The sequence below is a fragment of the Lolium rigidum genome, chromosome 3 (genome assembly GCF_022539505.1).
Source record: "Lolium rigidum isolate FL_2022 chromosome 3, APGP_CSIRO_Lrig_0.1, whole genome shotgun sequence".
Taxonomy (NCBI): Eukaryota; Viridiplantae; Streptophyta; class Magnoliopsida; order Poales; family Poaceae; genus Lolium; species Lolium rigidum.
Genome location: NC_061510.1, coordinates 75,967,688 through 75,981,958, shown reverse-complemented (window position 1 = coordinate 75,981,958; position 14,271 = coordinate 75,967,688). Strand labels below are relative to the sequence as shown.

Here is a 14,271-nt window from a genome sequence, read left to right as displayed (position 1 = left end):
CTTGGTGTGACAATTCCAGTAATTCGTCCCTGACAAGGATCAAACTCTGGTCGTTAGGGTGCGCCACTGCGACAATAACCACTAGGCTAAGCCTACGTCGTCATTTTTTTCCTCACATTGTTAGCAATAATATGTAAGTGAAAGAAATTTGGACACGTGAAAATGATTACCGTGGAGAAGGTGTCCTCCGTGCCAAGGCATCACAGTGATGAGGATCTACCCTGCATCGGTGCTCGAAACCGCTCTTCTACGGGTTCGGAGGGTACGTTTACCAACCCCCTTACGGTTTTCGCAAAGTTGAGGGTCTCTTTGATCTGGCACTTTTTTCGTCCAAAACCGTAAACAAGCTGTTGTTTTACAGATCGGGGGAATATAGATGCTCTTACAATGTTCGTGTGAGCAAGCTCATATCCAGTTTATCAACATGCACTTAAGAAAATGAAGGAAAATCACCTCAAGATTGAGTGACAAAAAAATTACATAAAATCCTCAAACAAAAAAAAATCATAGACTGATGATATGTAATAAACTACCCTGATTATATAAAATGAAAATGACACATTAGGAATTTTTGCCTACTGTATTTGTATCAAAAAAATCCTCAAACAACAAAAATGGTTTAGAAAGCACATCTTATTTATTTCTCGTGGTTCCAAAGTTTGCAGGACTACTCTCATTTGGTTCCTCTTCCAAAATCAACAAAATAGAATCTCAAGCATGAGCAAAAACCTCCTCAACTTGCATCATCCCAAGTTCCGAACACCAATGTGGTAAAGTTTGAATCACGAAGATTAATAGACCTGAAGGGAAAGTCCATCTCTTACATGACGAAGCAATCCGACTTTCAGAATTATGGATCGAGCAAGGAACACATGTGCTACCGAACAACATCTTTATAACGGATTTGGATCATCACCTGCTAGAATGGTACGTGGATAGAGACGACAGCAAGGTGAGGACTAATTGCGTGGATTAGTGGATAGGAGATTATACGAAGTAGTCTTCCCCAAGTTGATCAGTTCATCGGCACATTATACATCATTCGGAGAATCCGAGACGTTAGATTTAGATGCTTGGACGACCACGATGGTCTAGATCCGACGGACTCCCTTTTTTATATTAGTGGTGATGGTGATTAGTGGTGATGGTGATGGCGATAATTTGTTTGTACAGTTTTCACGGTGCTCTCATACCCTCGAGTCATGTTTGGTTTGGGCCCTACCTTGCTTTGCCAAATGTTGGCAAGAATTAGCTCGCCAGTTTTTGGTCAAAGAATTCTCCGCCCACACTTGACTAATTATTTGGCAAAATTCTACGAGAGAAATGGTGGGACACCCATTGGCAGTCAAAATTTTAGCAAAAACCAAACGTAGAGGAAAATACCATAGGCAACCAAAAAAATTTAGGTGGGGATAGCGTGTGCAATGAACCAAACAGACTCGCTCCGCCTCCGCGCCTCGTCCTCGCTGAAGTCCGGATCTCCCGCGTCGCCGCGGCCTCCTCGCCCCTCGGCGTCCACCGCCCAGCAGCGGCCGAGCAGGCAAGGCACCTCCTTCCATGCCAGTAGAGATCTGCTTCAGCCCCTCCATTCACTTGTTAACCTCGGGTACTCGATTATGTAGCGAAAAAATTTGTGCGTGTCACCGAAACTATATTCTAATAAAGGACCTACTTCCATCAATCCAACCTTCCGATTTGGTAGGCTCTAAGATTAGTTGTCGACTGAAGGTTCTGAAGCTTCTTCTTAGGTCTTCGATTAGATTATTTTGTATTTTTCTTCTTAGCAATCCTCCTCCACCACTTAAAGTTTGGTAGCTTCAGTGCTGGAATACAACCAATTGCAAGGAGGGCATACTTTTTTAAAAATCAATTAACAGAGGTGGTAGTTATTGATGGGAGAAACATCAAGACAGCTTGAACCTCACTTTCCCAGCCTTGCTGTGCGCCCTTGCTCAAACCTTGCCAAGAGTATGAAGTTTCACAGAAACAAGTCAAAATGCTGAATTTGGGTAGATAGTAGAGGCTGTGAGTTTGGGTATACCAAGTGTCAACTCTCAGTGTTGGCCGGCTGATGAGCCGTATTTGCTTGAGTAGGATGTTGAGTACAACATCTACAATAGCCGTTCCGCTTATCCCGCAATACTATGCATTGAGCATAGTAATGGATGCAAAATTAACACTGACTTGTAATAGGGTGCGGGTTATGCATTGCCGCTTGCATCCCTTGCAGCCATGATATTCTTCTACATAGTTCTGTTTATCCTACAAGAATATATCTCCCAGCAGTTAGCTGTATTCTGAACTCATGGTGTGTGTTCATCTTGCCTTTGTATCAGCATTTCCTTGGGAGAAACAATGTCGGAAGTAATAACTAAGTTTGCTGTTACATCGATGTTCATGTGGATGGCCCCAGTTGCAATCATCTATGCTTTTCACCACCAGATTTTTCCAGGTTTGATTATTGTTCCTCCTACTTCGTGATGTACTTCATCTTTTCTATGAAAGTGAAGCACCTATATCTGTAAGGAAATAACATTCTTCGCCTTTGTCAGGTGTGAGTCAGCTGTCATCCTCAGCGCAAACGCTGGCCAGTGGGTTCCTTGCTGTCATATCGGTTAATATTGTGATCGGCTTCTACATATACTCCGCGATGAAGGAGACTCCCCGCCAAGAGCCACAGCCTGATGCAACCTTCTTAGCCAACGCTAAAGCAAGTATTAACCAGCCAACATCTTCTCAAGTGAGTGATGATTCTCAGGGGAAGGGGAAAGTGGAGTAGGCTGTAGCACAACTTGGCGTGGGTTTTCTTTCATTGTACACATGTTATTCAGAGTCAGTTGTGTTATGTGAATAAAGCAACGTCACACCCTTTCAGTTAGACCACCACTGTCAATTTTGAGAAGTACAAAACCAGTATATGAATAATTCGTATGTGTAATTCTGCACTTGCCTGAACTCATGGTGAAGTAATGTGTTCCTTACTAGAGTTTGTTTGCAAGCCTTAACTAGTGAATTTATACTATATCTCATATCATTGCTGTGTATCGTGTTCAGTTACTGATTTCTATTGAATATATTATGTTGTTATTAGGGGAATGGAACGTTCATGCTTCTAATTTGCCTTGTGCCCATGCTGCTATCAGAGAGTCATTTCATTGTCGCTTATTTTTCCTACAACTCTGCCAAATGGCCCTATTTAGTAATCTGTATCTTCTGACATGGTTATAATTTATATGGATTTATCTTTGAATAATTTCTATCATTAGTCTGTGAGTTCTCATGTTTCTAATTTTCCCCTTCAAAATTTTCAGTCGGCATGCGTGAATACAAATATATGGACCAAATGTTCAACAGACAACCTTTTTGCCTGGAAAAAAAAGAGCATTTTATGGGTTTTCGCATGCTTGCTCTCATGTTAGAATTGGCCTATGAACTCCCTTCACTGCCGTTATGTTTCCACCTATTTGGATAACTGTATGAATTTTTTTTTGGAAGATACTCTGAATAAAACACTGTGTATGAAAGAGAGAAATTCCACAAGAATCTGTGACTACGATATGCACTCAAGCCATCCTTATGAAGAACAGTAATGAAATGATCTTTTAGTAGATAATAAAGAGCGGAAAATGGAACAACAACAATTATGGAACAAAGATTCTAATAAACAGTACAGAAAGATGTTCCCCTTCATTTTATATTCCTTCCATTACATTAGCAGAAATTTCCTTTATTTTGGGTAAATCAGGCCTTATCTCGAAGTACCACAAACTGCATTTGGATCTTTTTTTAGGCACAAATTGCTTTGCTCAACAATGTGATACAGTTCTTACATATATACAAGAGAGAATAAAGAAACAAGACAAGATAAGCTGCTGGTTTTGCTGTTCAAACAATCTCCCCAGTTGAAGAAAATAGCGGAGACGCACAACCTGCTCTTTAAAATAAATCACCACGCTGCATCTGTATGAAACAAAAAATAACAAAAAAAATCAGATCCAAAGAACTTCAGGTGTAATCTCGGGTCCTATGTATATTTTGAAACATAGATTTTTAAATTTACAAGATATTTGTAAAGAAATATTAACAGAATTGTTAAAAAGAAAAAATTACTGCAAATACTTTTATCTAGGAGCGTCTGCAAATACTAGCAAAGAAAAGGAAAACCACACCTACCTGTACATGATAATGTATTCACCCTTCTTGTATTAGATATCCTGTTGCAATTTTTTTTTTCAAATTTCCCTATTTCCACCCTGGGCACTCTCTACAGCATTAGAAGCATCGGCCGTTTTCTCACCCAAGTTCTCCAGATCCATGGTTTTGTGATGTTCACTGCACTGAATTCCACAGTCTCCATTCGCATCAAATACAGCTTGTGGCTTCGTGCCACCGTGTACCTGCACATGTGGAGCACTCAAACGTGGTTTGTAATTTGGATTCTGCTCCTTGTTCTCTTTCCCAGCATCACTGGTTACTTTGCTTGTCGCCCACAGGAGATTTCTCACAGGACGCTCCTTTCTAGCAGCAGCAGGCCTCACTCTTGGGCTGTCAGGTTGTTTAACGCTTCTCACCTTCTCGGCAGGCTCCGATTCTGAATTAGGTTGCTTCAACACCTTCCCTGCCATGGTCGCCCTTGGTTGAGACGTTGGCCTTCTCTTGTCAACAGCGCCTTCGAGTGAAGCCGGTTGCTGTGACATTCTTGGTGTGTGGGGTTGTCTTGGTTGAGATGTTGATCTTTTTGGAGTGCCTTTTCTGTTGGCCTCATTGGCAGGCGTGTTGGTTTTTTCAGTTCCCATGCCCTCTTCCAATGATTTCAGTCTCCTTTTGAGTTTGTCCTTTGAAAGCATCAAAGCAATAAAAGTTTCAATGCTGAGGTAAGAATTGATTTCTGCAAATTGCTCAGGATATTCTCGTAGAATTTCTTACATTAATCTGGGCCTCCACCTTTGCGGACCTCTCTGCTATGGTTATCTTGTCACGCAGCCGTTGTATCTCTCCCTGGATGATAGCTGTCATTGTTAAATTCAGATGTGGAATTGCAATATCACGTATATGCACCAATCACTCCATCTTTTCTGTACCTGCAGGTGCCTTCGTTCTTCCAGCCATCTCTTTACCGGCATCAGTTTGTTAGCGTCGTCCTTCCATTCGTTCGCTGTCGTCGTTGCCACACGGTTGACGTACACTTTGGCTCGAGCCAGCTCCCTCTCGAGCGTCTTCTTCTCTTCCTATGAGCTCAATATCGTTGTGAAACAAACAAGAATGGGATCGATCCAAACTTCTGAACACTGACATCAATCTGACTTACATTCAACCTGGTTGCCTGGTTCTGGTAGAAATGCACAGCATTGGCAACATCGCCTGCAGCAAGAATGGACTCCTCAAGCTCACCAACGGTGTGGGTGAGCTTCTCGATCTCCAGTACCTTCTGCCTGTTGCTCTTCTCCAGAAGCATGTTCTCCTCCTGCAGGTCCGGCGCGGTAAACGTAAAAAAAGTTCAGTTACACACATAAGAAGATTCAGTCATGCAATGTTTTTCTATATAAGAGAAAAGAGATTTTGATGCCATGCCAACGATGGATTTCTGTGTGCACATACATGGTAGATCTCCATCTGTTTCTTCAGCTCAATATTCTGGTTCTGGACATCCTCTACGATCAGTGCTCTCTCGAGTGCGCTGCGCAGAATGTCCCCAGCCTCGATAAGTGCTGCCTCATTCAGTTTCAGGTGCCGTTCGAGCGCCTTCTTGTCATCCTGGAGCACCGCAATCTGTCAAGAAACGAACGAGCAGACACAGGTAAGCATGATATGCAACTATGCAAGTCTGTTAATCACTCTGCTCAATGGTGCTGAATCCAGACTTCACATTTGTGTACCTCATGCCTGTACTTCTTGATGTCAGACTCCAGGGGCGCTATGATGGCGTCAAAGGGAACCACTTCCTCGTCTTTCTGGGACGAGTGGATCCTCCTGAGCGACGCCTCTGCCGCGAACTGTGCAGACAACGCTTCCTTCCGCTCATTGCATAACCTTTTCACATCCAGATTCTGTCATATCAAATCATATTTGCCCGTCACATAACCTGGAAAAAATATAGGTTGTTGTCTTGTGTCAAATCAAATGATCTAGGTAAGTAAATAACCTTCTGCTCAAGCTGCTTCTCTAGGCTCCTCAGCTTCTCATCCTGTTTCTTTAGCTCCTTGCTCAGCTGTAGCACATGTCAGGTAAAGTTAGTTTGTCCAAATTTGCATCCAGTTTGCAGTGTGGAGTGCAAGTTAACTTGTAAAACAACTCAAGGAAGCTAACCCATGAAGTAAATTGTACCTCTGCAATTGCCTTGTCCTTCAATACATCTGTCACCTTCAGACCTTTTACTTCACTGTATGTGTGTCCTAATTCTCGCTCTTTTTCTGCAGGAAGTGACCAAAGTTTAAATGAAGAGCAGTCGTGACACTCTAGTTTTTTTTGTTTGTAGAATATTCTTTTTTAGAAGAAAAAATATATTTCGGTAGAAAACATTACGGAGTGTACAGTCTGTCCCAAAAGCTTAGAATAAAAAGGTAAGGTAATTATTGCTCCTTTTACTTTTGGACAAAAAGTTAGCCTTTTTCTCCTTTTGTTCGGAGTGAAACAGAAGTTATTTGAATCAGCATCTAGTGGTTGAATGAGACGGATGACAGTAACAGCTTTGAACAAGGAGTCTTAGTGAAAAAGTACCCTGCTGGAGTACTATTAATTGCAAGTTTGCCATGCCATTTCCTTCAGAAAAATGTTAGGTGAATCCACTATCAACGAAAAGGTTCAAAACAGGACACTTCATGTATCCATTCAATTTTTGAGAAGTCGTGTAGATTGTGTGTGTCTGTTTGTTACTCTCAGAAAAAGAACAAAAATAGTTTATCACATTTAAATCGAAGGGCAGTGCAAAAGCAAGAAGGTTTATTAGCCCTGTGCATCTTACAGTTCAAACATGTCACACAACTCACCAGAACCCTGTACTGTCGGCACAAGTGACTGACTTTAATATATGGTGGTTATTAAGCTACAAACTGCAGTTCTACACAAGTGCGAAAAGAACAATCTAATGTGTGTACCCTGCCAACTATGCATATTAGATTACTAATTCTCAACAATGCTGACATCCTACCAACCAAGCATGTCAAATATTCCAAGGTTTTGTCACACCTTAACCGTAGAATCTGAGCAAATTTCTTGTAACATACTTTTTGTTGGTCCTGTCTAGTTTATTCCAGTTGAAGAAAAGCTACATATACCCAGAGCATGTCTTAGAAAGACAGACTCCCAGAACTTATTTTTCCTTTTTGAAAGAGATATGAATCTTCTATCAGCTAGCTTCGGTGTTCATAAAAAACACTGAATATTTTAACCTATTTTTTCTCATGCAATTTGTTGAAGTTCATTTCAGTTGCATCAAGGAAGTAGCTCAAAAGATGGTTTTATGCACCACTTCTCCAGAACTGTTTTCAGCCTGCAGCATGGTATGTCACAGCATAATATATATTGACTAGGTAAATTAACCATGTTTACTACAGAATTAAAAGAAAACCATGTTTACTGCAAAATTAAAAAAACGTGTTTCTACTGCACTTATGCACAGACAACGTGCCATGAGTTTTAGTGTGTGGCCTTTTCCCGGTTTCCCCGAATTAACCGCGCGGTGTATGGTTTTTGGGTTTGGTTTCCCTTATTAACCGTACCATTTTTCCTCTTCTATAATGCAATGCGGGAGCTCCCCGCCCTGTAAAGAGGTTCCGTCATAAAAGAAAATAAAAACTGCACTTATGGGACTTCTTCGGTCGGACTAGATTGATAGCTGCAAAATAACTATGAAAAAGTTGTCCTTAATAAGCTCTTTCGCACAACCCCCATACTACACATACATAAGCAAAGCTGCACAACGTACGATGCATACAAAACATTCATGCCATAATATGTTTTGTCAATATGACGCATACAAGCTGATCATATGAATTATACTAAGCCTAATCGAGTTACCTAAGTGAATTAGAACCTACCTAGGTGTAGGAGTCTTTTTTTTGCAACAAAAGCAAAAGACTTGTTTCAATCTAAATTCGACTCGAATATGCATGGCTAAAACTCTTCTTGGTAACATGCATGATACCAATGTATGCATGGCCAAAGACCATGCATGCACACAGTTGCACATGCTCCTGAATCCTAATCAAAGCCAGACTAGATGATGGAAACAAACCTCTGAGGAGATTCTCCAGCCTGTTGAGCTCGTCGACGACGGGGTCGGAGTGGCCATGGAACATCTCCCTGCCGCCATGGTCGGCCTCCGACCCCAAGCTGCCCATGTATATCTCTCCCTCGTCGCCTCCTCACAACCTGCAGGTACGTACGCACCCCTAGCTAGCTAAGCTAGCTGCAGAGCAACTAACTAGCAGCTGGTCTTCTTCTTTTTCTCGCCTAGGGGAGAATTAAAGAGTTAAAACGAGGATGATACGCAAGCCTTGCCGTGGTTGCACACGAAGAGTGGTGGGTGGGTTACTGGGTTTGGTTGGGATTTTATGGTGTGATTATCGGTGGTGTGGGTGTCGTGAGGAGCACCCCATTGTGGCCGCGCTTTGGGGTTGCGCGCGCAACGCGAAGTTGACTGCCAGGAGTAGTGTGGTCTAAGAGGAGCGCGGGGGAGTGAGGAGTGCGGCTGAAGAGAGATGGCAGTATGGCAGGAGACACATGGAGCCCCGTCCTGATGCCGGCCTAGCCACAGCGCGTGCAGACACGAGAGCGACACAAATGTTGGTACGACCTTTTCCTTGTGGGTTGTGTGGCTTGAGATGCTCCGATCTTATATCGAAATTCAAAATTCATGCATGTTTCATGTTTCGTAACAGTCATATGCACCTTTTTTTCTACCCTTGGTGTGCGCCCTTTTTAAGTTTGGTGAAAACATATGGCCATATGCACCATGCAAAATATATGGGCTTACATATATCACCCCGTGATTTTGTACTACCTGAATATGTTTTTTGAAGCATAATTTTTTCTCAGTTGCATCCTACGTGTAACTATCTAAAAAAAATTTGCAACCCACTTTTGTGCATGATAGACATGGTTAATTATATTTTTTGAACCAGATTTACGAAGGTACATGTTATAACTCGGTGTTTGGGGGCTATCCTTCCTTCTCTATAAAAAAAAAGTTTTACACAATTTCAACAAACATTCATAACGATTATAATGAAAATTTGCATTTCAAAAATTGTGTTTGACCTTGCATGTATGCCCGGGACTAGGAATGCATTTTATCACTTCAAAGGGCGTGAAAAATTCCGCAGCCTCTTGAGATGTTTGTAAAGATGTGTGCATGTCACGGTATCTCGGGGTTCATCGACTTAACTGGATCATTTAAATACTCCACATATGTTTGTAAAGATGTGTGCATGTCACGGTATCTCGGGGTTCATCGACTTAACTGGATCATTTCAATACTCCACATATGGATGATATCTAACCAATGGTCCTGATGTATACGTTTTCGAGGTGCAACTTTATATATCACGATCCTACGATCTTGATCATACTAGAACCCTACTTGTCCTCACCCTCCCTGTAAAGAAGAAAGAAACAGGCCGGAGGAAATATCTTCGGTCATCAGGTGATATTTCTACTATTTTTTCATATATGTCCTTGTCCCCAACCCTCTCTCAGCAAGAAAGAATTATATGTTGGTGTGAGAAAATATCTTCAGGTCCTATACGGTGATCTGTACTTTTATGTATGCCCTTTTTCTTTTGGGGGTGCCAACAGAATGCAGAAGATAGGAGTGTGTTTATTTAGGGGAAGATAGTAGCGTTTTGCCACATCCAGTTAAATTGCATATTTTATAATATTGTCAGTACAGCCGGATGCGATTAGTTGAACAGCAATCTTTCTCCGGGCAACACGTTTTTAACGAAAATAAAGTAAGGAACCGTGTTAAATTAAGGCCATCTTGATTGGACAATGAGAAGAGTATCTCTCTTCTCATATACACTGCACACTGTGACAGGTCCAGAGGCGACTCCGTTTCGTAACAGTCACTGAGAACAAAATAAAGCGATAAGTTGATGCACACCAATGGGTGTAGTATAATCAAGCGTGTAATGCCCCATGCCGATGCCGACGAGGTTAGGAGCCTTCCTGTTGTCGTTTGGCCGCAGAATTACTCCAAATTGGACGAAGTCCTAATGTTTCCAAATGGCAAATGGAGGCAGCACTGCAAGCTAGCATCAGTCTTTAAACTTTGAAGGTAAGGACAGTATGCTTTGCTTCTCTTATGAAAAAGATCCGACGCTTCCAAGGCACTAAAAAAGCAAGAATCAATCTAACCTAGCCAGCTATCCCCCTCCATAAGAAGAGATAAATGTAGTCTTGAGCTAATCAGGCAGTTTCTGGCTGAAGTTGAGTAATCATAGGTACATACGTACATCCCGTGCTGAGAACTGACGTGTGGTAAGTAACTGAAGGTGATCATAGGATACTAATCAGTTACAAAAATAAGTGCTAAAAATGATTCAGATGATGCTTTGGCTAATCAATCTGTTCTGTTCTGGGTTTTCAAACCGTGTCGATATGTTCTTAGTTAACTTGGTTATTAAGCCTAGCTTCTCTAGCACTCTGTGTTAATTAGTTGGGTTGGCAGATGGCAGCAGATATGAGAGGACAAGAAGTTAGCAACGGGAGCCATTAATCGTGTCCGACTAGCTAGTCTAATCGATGTAGAATATGGATGATGTTGGAACAGAAATGATTAGTTGTGTGCTTAGTACTAAACCTGATCTGAAGAGCCCGCTAGCTGGATAGACTGGGACGACACAGTTATTTTCTTTCTTTTCTTATTACGTCTTTTCTCAAGGAAGTGTTCCGGGCAAACCAGCACCAATGTCATCTTCCTTTGCAAGTTTAACCACTCCGGAACATATATTTCAAAATAAATTCAAAATTCTACCGCAGATTTATGGCGAAGTGACATATTTTACTACGCCACTCACAAGATTTTGTAAGGACCTTGTTAGACGGCAGAGTGTTCTCGCGCTTCATTAGGAATAATAGATCAGGCTATACGAGGATATTTAGGCCAAAACCCTTAGATGACACCATTCTTTAGAGAACACGTATGGGAAACCCCAATGATGGAGGAGGTACCTAGCTAAACTAGACCAAAAGCACCCACGAACGAAGCACCGGGTAATCCCGGTGATTCAGAAGGATCAAAGATGGCGCCTACAGGGGTGAATAGGCGACTGCCAGTTTTAACCTTTTTCTTGCTTTCAAAAATAATTGTTGATAAATAAAGTGAAGCTAAAACAACTAGATGAAAAAACCTATAAGATGTGATACAAGAAATAAGACACAAGAATTAAAGGTAATGATAGAAATAACCGAATGTAGAGGGAACGATGACACAGTGATTTATCCTGAAGTCCATGTCCTTTGAGGACTCTAATCTCCGTTGGATAGTGAAAACACACAGATCCCCCATGTGTTGTATTGTTAATTAGTGTCAATCCCCATGGATTAGTTTGCTTTGATTTATATTTAAAGGATTTGTTCATATACAATATTTGAATCATTTGTTGGTGTCAAGGTTGAATAAAAATAAAGTGAAGAAGATCAAGTGATGGCCAAGATGTTCAAGATGTGATCCAAAGAATGGTCATGTGAGAGTTGGGTGATGTCTACACACGATTCTATTCTTGTAGATAGTGTTGGGCCTCCAAATCCAGAGGTTTATAGAACAATAACAAGTTTCCTTTAAGTGGATCACCCAAGGTTTATCGAACTCAGGGAGGGTAGAGGTCAAAGATATCCTCAAGCAACCCTGCAATTACGATACAAGAAGTCTCTTGTGCCTCCAACACACCCAATACACTTGTCAGGTGTATAGGTGCACTAGTTCGACGAAGAGATAGTGAAATACAAGTAATATGGATGATTATGAGTGGTAATTGCAATCTGAAATAAAAATGGCAGCAGATAAACATGTAGCAGAAATGATATCATAATTGAATACATAGATATTATCTATTCACTACGCTACTCTGAACCACTATCCGGTTTGATAACAAACACAAATTCACTGCGTAGGGCTGCATAAGCACTCCTTAAAGTTTGCATTCCCAATCTATGGACGCCCCATGCTATCACTTTGAGCATACAAAGTTGGTACTAACTAGACGCCATAATTCATAAGTATTTCCATAAATTAAGTTTAAGAGACAAACACAGTGTGCACACTATCACCTTCACACCGCGGGACAAGGTGTACCCGGAGATCACATAATAAAACCACTTGAGTAGCACAATAGTTGAAAAATAATCTACTTATTCAACTAGATTACAAAGCTCATGATCACATAAAGATCATACATGGAGAGATAGATAGACCACATAGCTATCGGTAAAACCCTCAGCACCGGGGGAGAACTACTCACTCCTCATCATGGGAGCCAGCAACGGCGATGAAGATGGTAGTGGAGTTGATGAAGATGGATCCGGTGAAATTCCCCATCCCGGCAGGGTGCTGGAACAGAGACTTCTGTTTCCCGAAACTTGTCTGCGACGGCGGTGGAGCTACAGAACTTTTCGTGGGCGGAGGCTTATTGATTTAGAGTTTTCACGTCGGGAGGCTTCTTATAGGCGGAAGGGCGAGGTCGGTGGAGGCCAGGGGGCCCACACCACCCCATGGCGCGGCCAGGGGCTGGGCCGCGCCAAGGCATGGTGTGGCCCCTCTCTGGCCCTCCTCCGTCTCTGCTCTGGATTACGTCTCCGTCCCGGGAAAAATAGGAGGTTTGGCTTTTGTTTCGTCCAATTCCGAGAATATTTCCTGTACAACTTCTTTGAAATACAAAACAGCAGAAAACAAGGAACTTACACTATGGCATCTTGTCAATAGGTTAGTTCCGGAAAATGCATAAAAGTGCCACGAAGTGTAAACAAAACATATATAAATTGGTGTAAAACAAGCATGGAGCATCAAAAATTATAGATAGGTTTGCGACGTATCATTGGGCCTATTGAAAGCATGTCTTGGAAGAGGAAGAGGAACAGAAAGAGCAATATGAAGAGGAACATGAAGAAGAAGATTGTTTGAGCATTCACGATTAACTTCAAAACATCATCATTGTGAAGAAAGGAGAAATGATTTGAGGTTGATCAAGTCAAAGTGCAAATTCGAGATGAACAATCCAAAAGAGATGATATTGAAGCTTGCCATACATTGAATGATTATGGATATGTGAAGATATGTCTAAGAAGAGGCTCTCTCATAGTGGAATATGGGGGGAGATCCTGAATACTTCACTAAGCAAACACAATCCAAAGGGGTTTTCCATATTGAAGCGGTCAAAAGCATCATCATATAGATCAAGTGAAATCCCCAAGTATAAGGTTTTTTATTTGATACATTTTTTCTTTTACTGGTCTCTTGTTGTTTGTTGAGAGATCAGGTTTTAGGATCGTTAGTCGTTCTACCAAAAGGGGCTCTCTAGTAAGTAGCTTGATATTTGGTGTCGTTTTTCTTGGTTTCAGTTTGCATCATACCCATGTGAGGATTTAGAGCTTGTCGTTACCTCCATGGCAAGCTCTAGTTCATCGAAAAGGGATTTCGTATGAAAATCTTGTTGCATTTTCTATGTTGGAGTTTTTACTGGTTCTTGGATGAAGAAAGTCACACACCTCTAAACTTGTGGTTAAATCTCCCTCGTTGGTTCTTAATATTTCCAAAAAAATAGTTTCATCTTATTCAGAGTTCATATGTTCAAGATCTTGCAGTTTTGGTTTTAGTTGTTCCTAGAGTTTCAACCCAGAGACTACGACAAAGGAGACTTCGATGTGTCGACACCGAAAACTCCGGACTAAGTCTCTAGCCTCGCAATATTTAGCGAGGTTGCAAGTGTGTTTCAATTGCCAGTCTAGAGACTTTGTGAATATAGATTAGGACTTTGGTCCACAGACTCCAGCCCTGCTCTGTCCTAGCTCGGCGAGGTTAGAGACTTCAGTCTCCCAAACCGAAGACTTTGTGCAGGCTAGAGACTTCCGTGTAAGTTTCCTATAAGGGCTAGTTTTTGGAGAGACATATATAAAGCCTCCTTCTTCCACAAGTGGAAGCAACTCTTCTATTTTCGCTCTCCTCGATTGTTTACCTTGAATAGCTTTCCCTAACTCTCTACTCCTTATATGCTCCTTGAATCCTTTTGAGGGAAAAGAGAGTGGATATCTAGATCTACATTTGCACCGATCAAT

At 41.5% G+C, this 14,271-nt stretch overlaps 2 protein-coding genes across 2 annotated transcripts; one reads left to right on the top strand and one right to left on the bottom strand.

The window, feature by feature from the left end:
* Positions 1-1,422: 1,422 nt before the first annotated feature.
* On the top strand, positions 1,423-2,998 carry LOC124696919. Its single transcript, XM_047229581.1, has 3 exons — positions 1,423-1,540; positions 2,337-2,452; positions 2,553-2,998. Exons 1-3 carry the CDS (start codon positions 1,425-1,427, stop codon positions 2,777-2,779), a joined length of 459 nt encoding a protein of 152 aa, XP_047085537.1. The 5' UTR covers positions 1,423-1,424; the 3' UTR covers positions 2,780-2,998.
* A 660-nt stretch (positions 2,999-3,658) lies between these two features.
* LOC124701816 (microtubule-associated protein 70-4-like) lies at positions 3,659-8,540 on the bottom strand. Its single transcript, XM_047233912.1, has 10 exons — positions 8,234-8,540; positions 6,325-6,410; positions 6,143-6,208; positions 5,877-6,047; positions 5,599-5,769; positions 5,309-5,464; positions 5,082-5,228; positions 4,927-4,998; positions 4,174-4,835; positions 3,659-3,960 (listed from the first exon to the last, which is right to left on the bottom strand). Exons 1-9 carry the CDS (start codon positions 8,337-8,339, stop codon positions 4,233-4,235), a joined length of 1,578 nt encoding a protein of 525 aa, XP_047089868.1. The 5' UTR covers positions 8,340-8,540; the 3' UTR covers positions 3,659-3,960; positions 4,174-4,232.
* Positions 8,541-14,271: the final 5,731 nt, after the last annotated feature.

Bases quoted from the DNA above. Each gene is read 5' to 3' on its own strand.
- LOC124701816 (XM_047233912.1), bottom strand. From the start codon at position 8,339: ATGGGCAGCTTGGGGTCGGAGGCCGACCATGGCGGCAGGGAGATGTTC. The intron at 6,209-6,324 runs GTACAATTTACT...CATGTGCTACAG, and splicing joins AGGACAAGGCAATTGCAGAG to CTGAGCAAGGAGCTAAAGAA. The intron at 5,229-5,308 runs GTAAGTCAGATT...TTGAGCTCATAG, and splicing joins ACCAGGCAACCAGGTTGAAT to GAAGAGAAGAAGACGCTCGA.
- LOC124696919 (XM_047229581.1), top strand. From the start codon at position 1,425: ATGAACCAAACAGACTCGCTCCGCCTCCGCGCCTCGTCCTCGCTGAAG. The intron at 1,541-2,336 runs GCAAGGCACCTC...CCTTTGTATCAG, and splicing joins GCCCAGCAGCGGCCGAGCAG to CATTTCCTTGGGAGAAACAA. The intron at 2,453-2,552 runs GTTTGATTATTG...CGCCTTTGTCAG, and splicing joins TCACCACCAGATTTTTCCAG to GTGTGAGTCAGCTGTCATCC.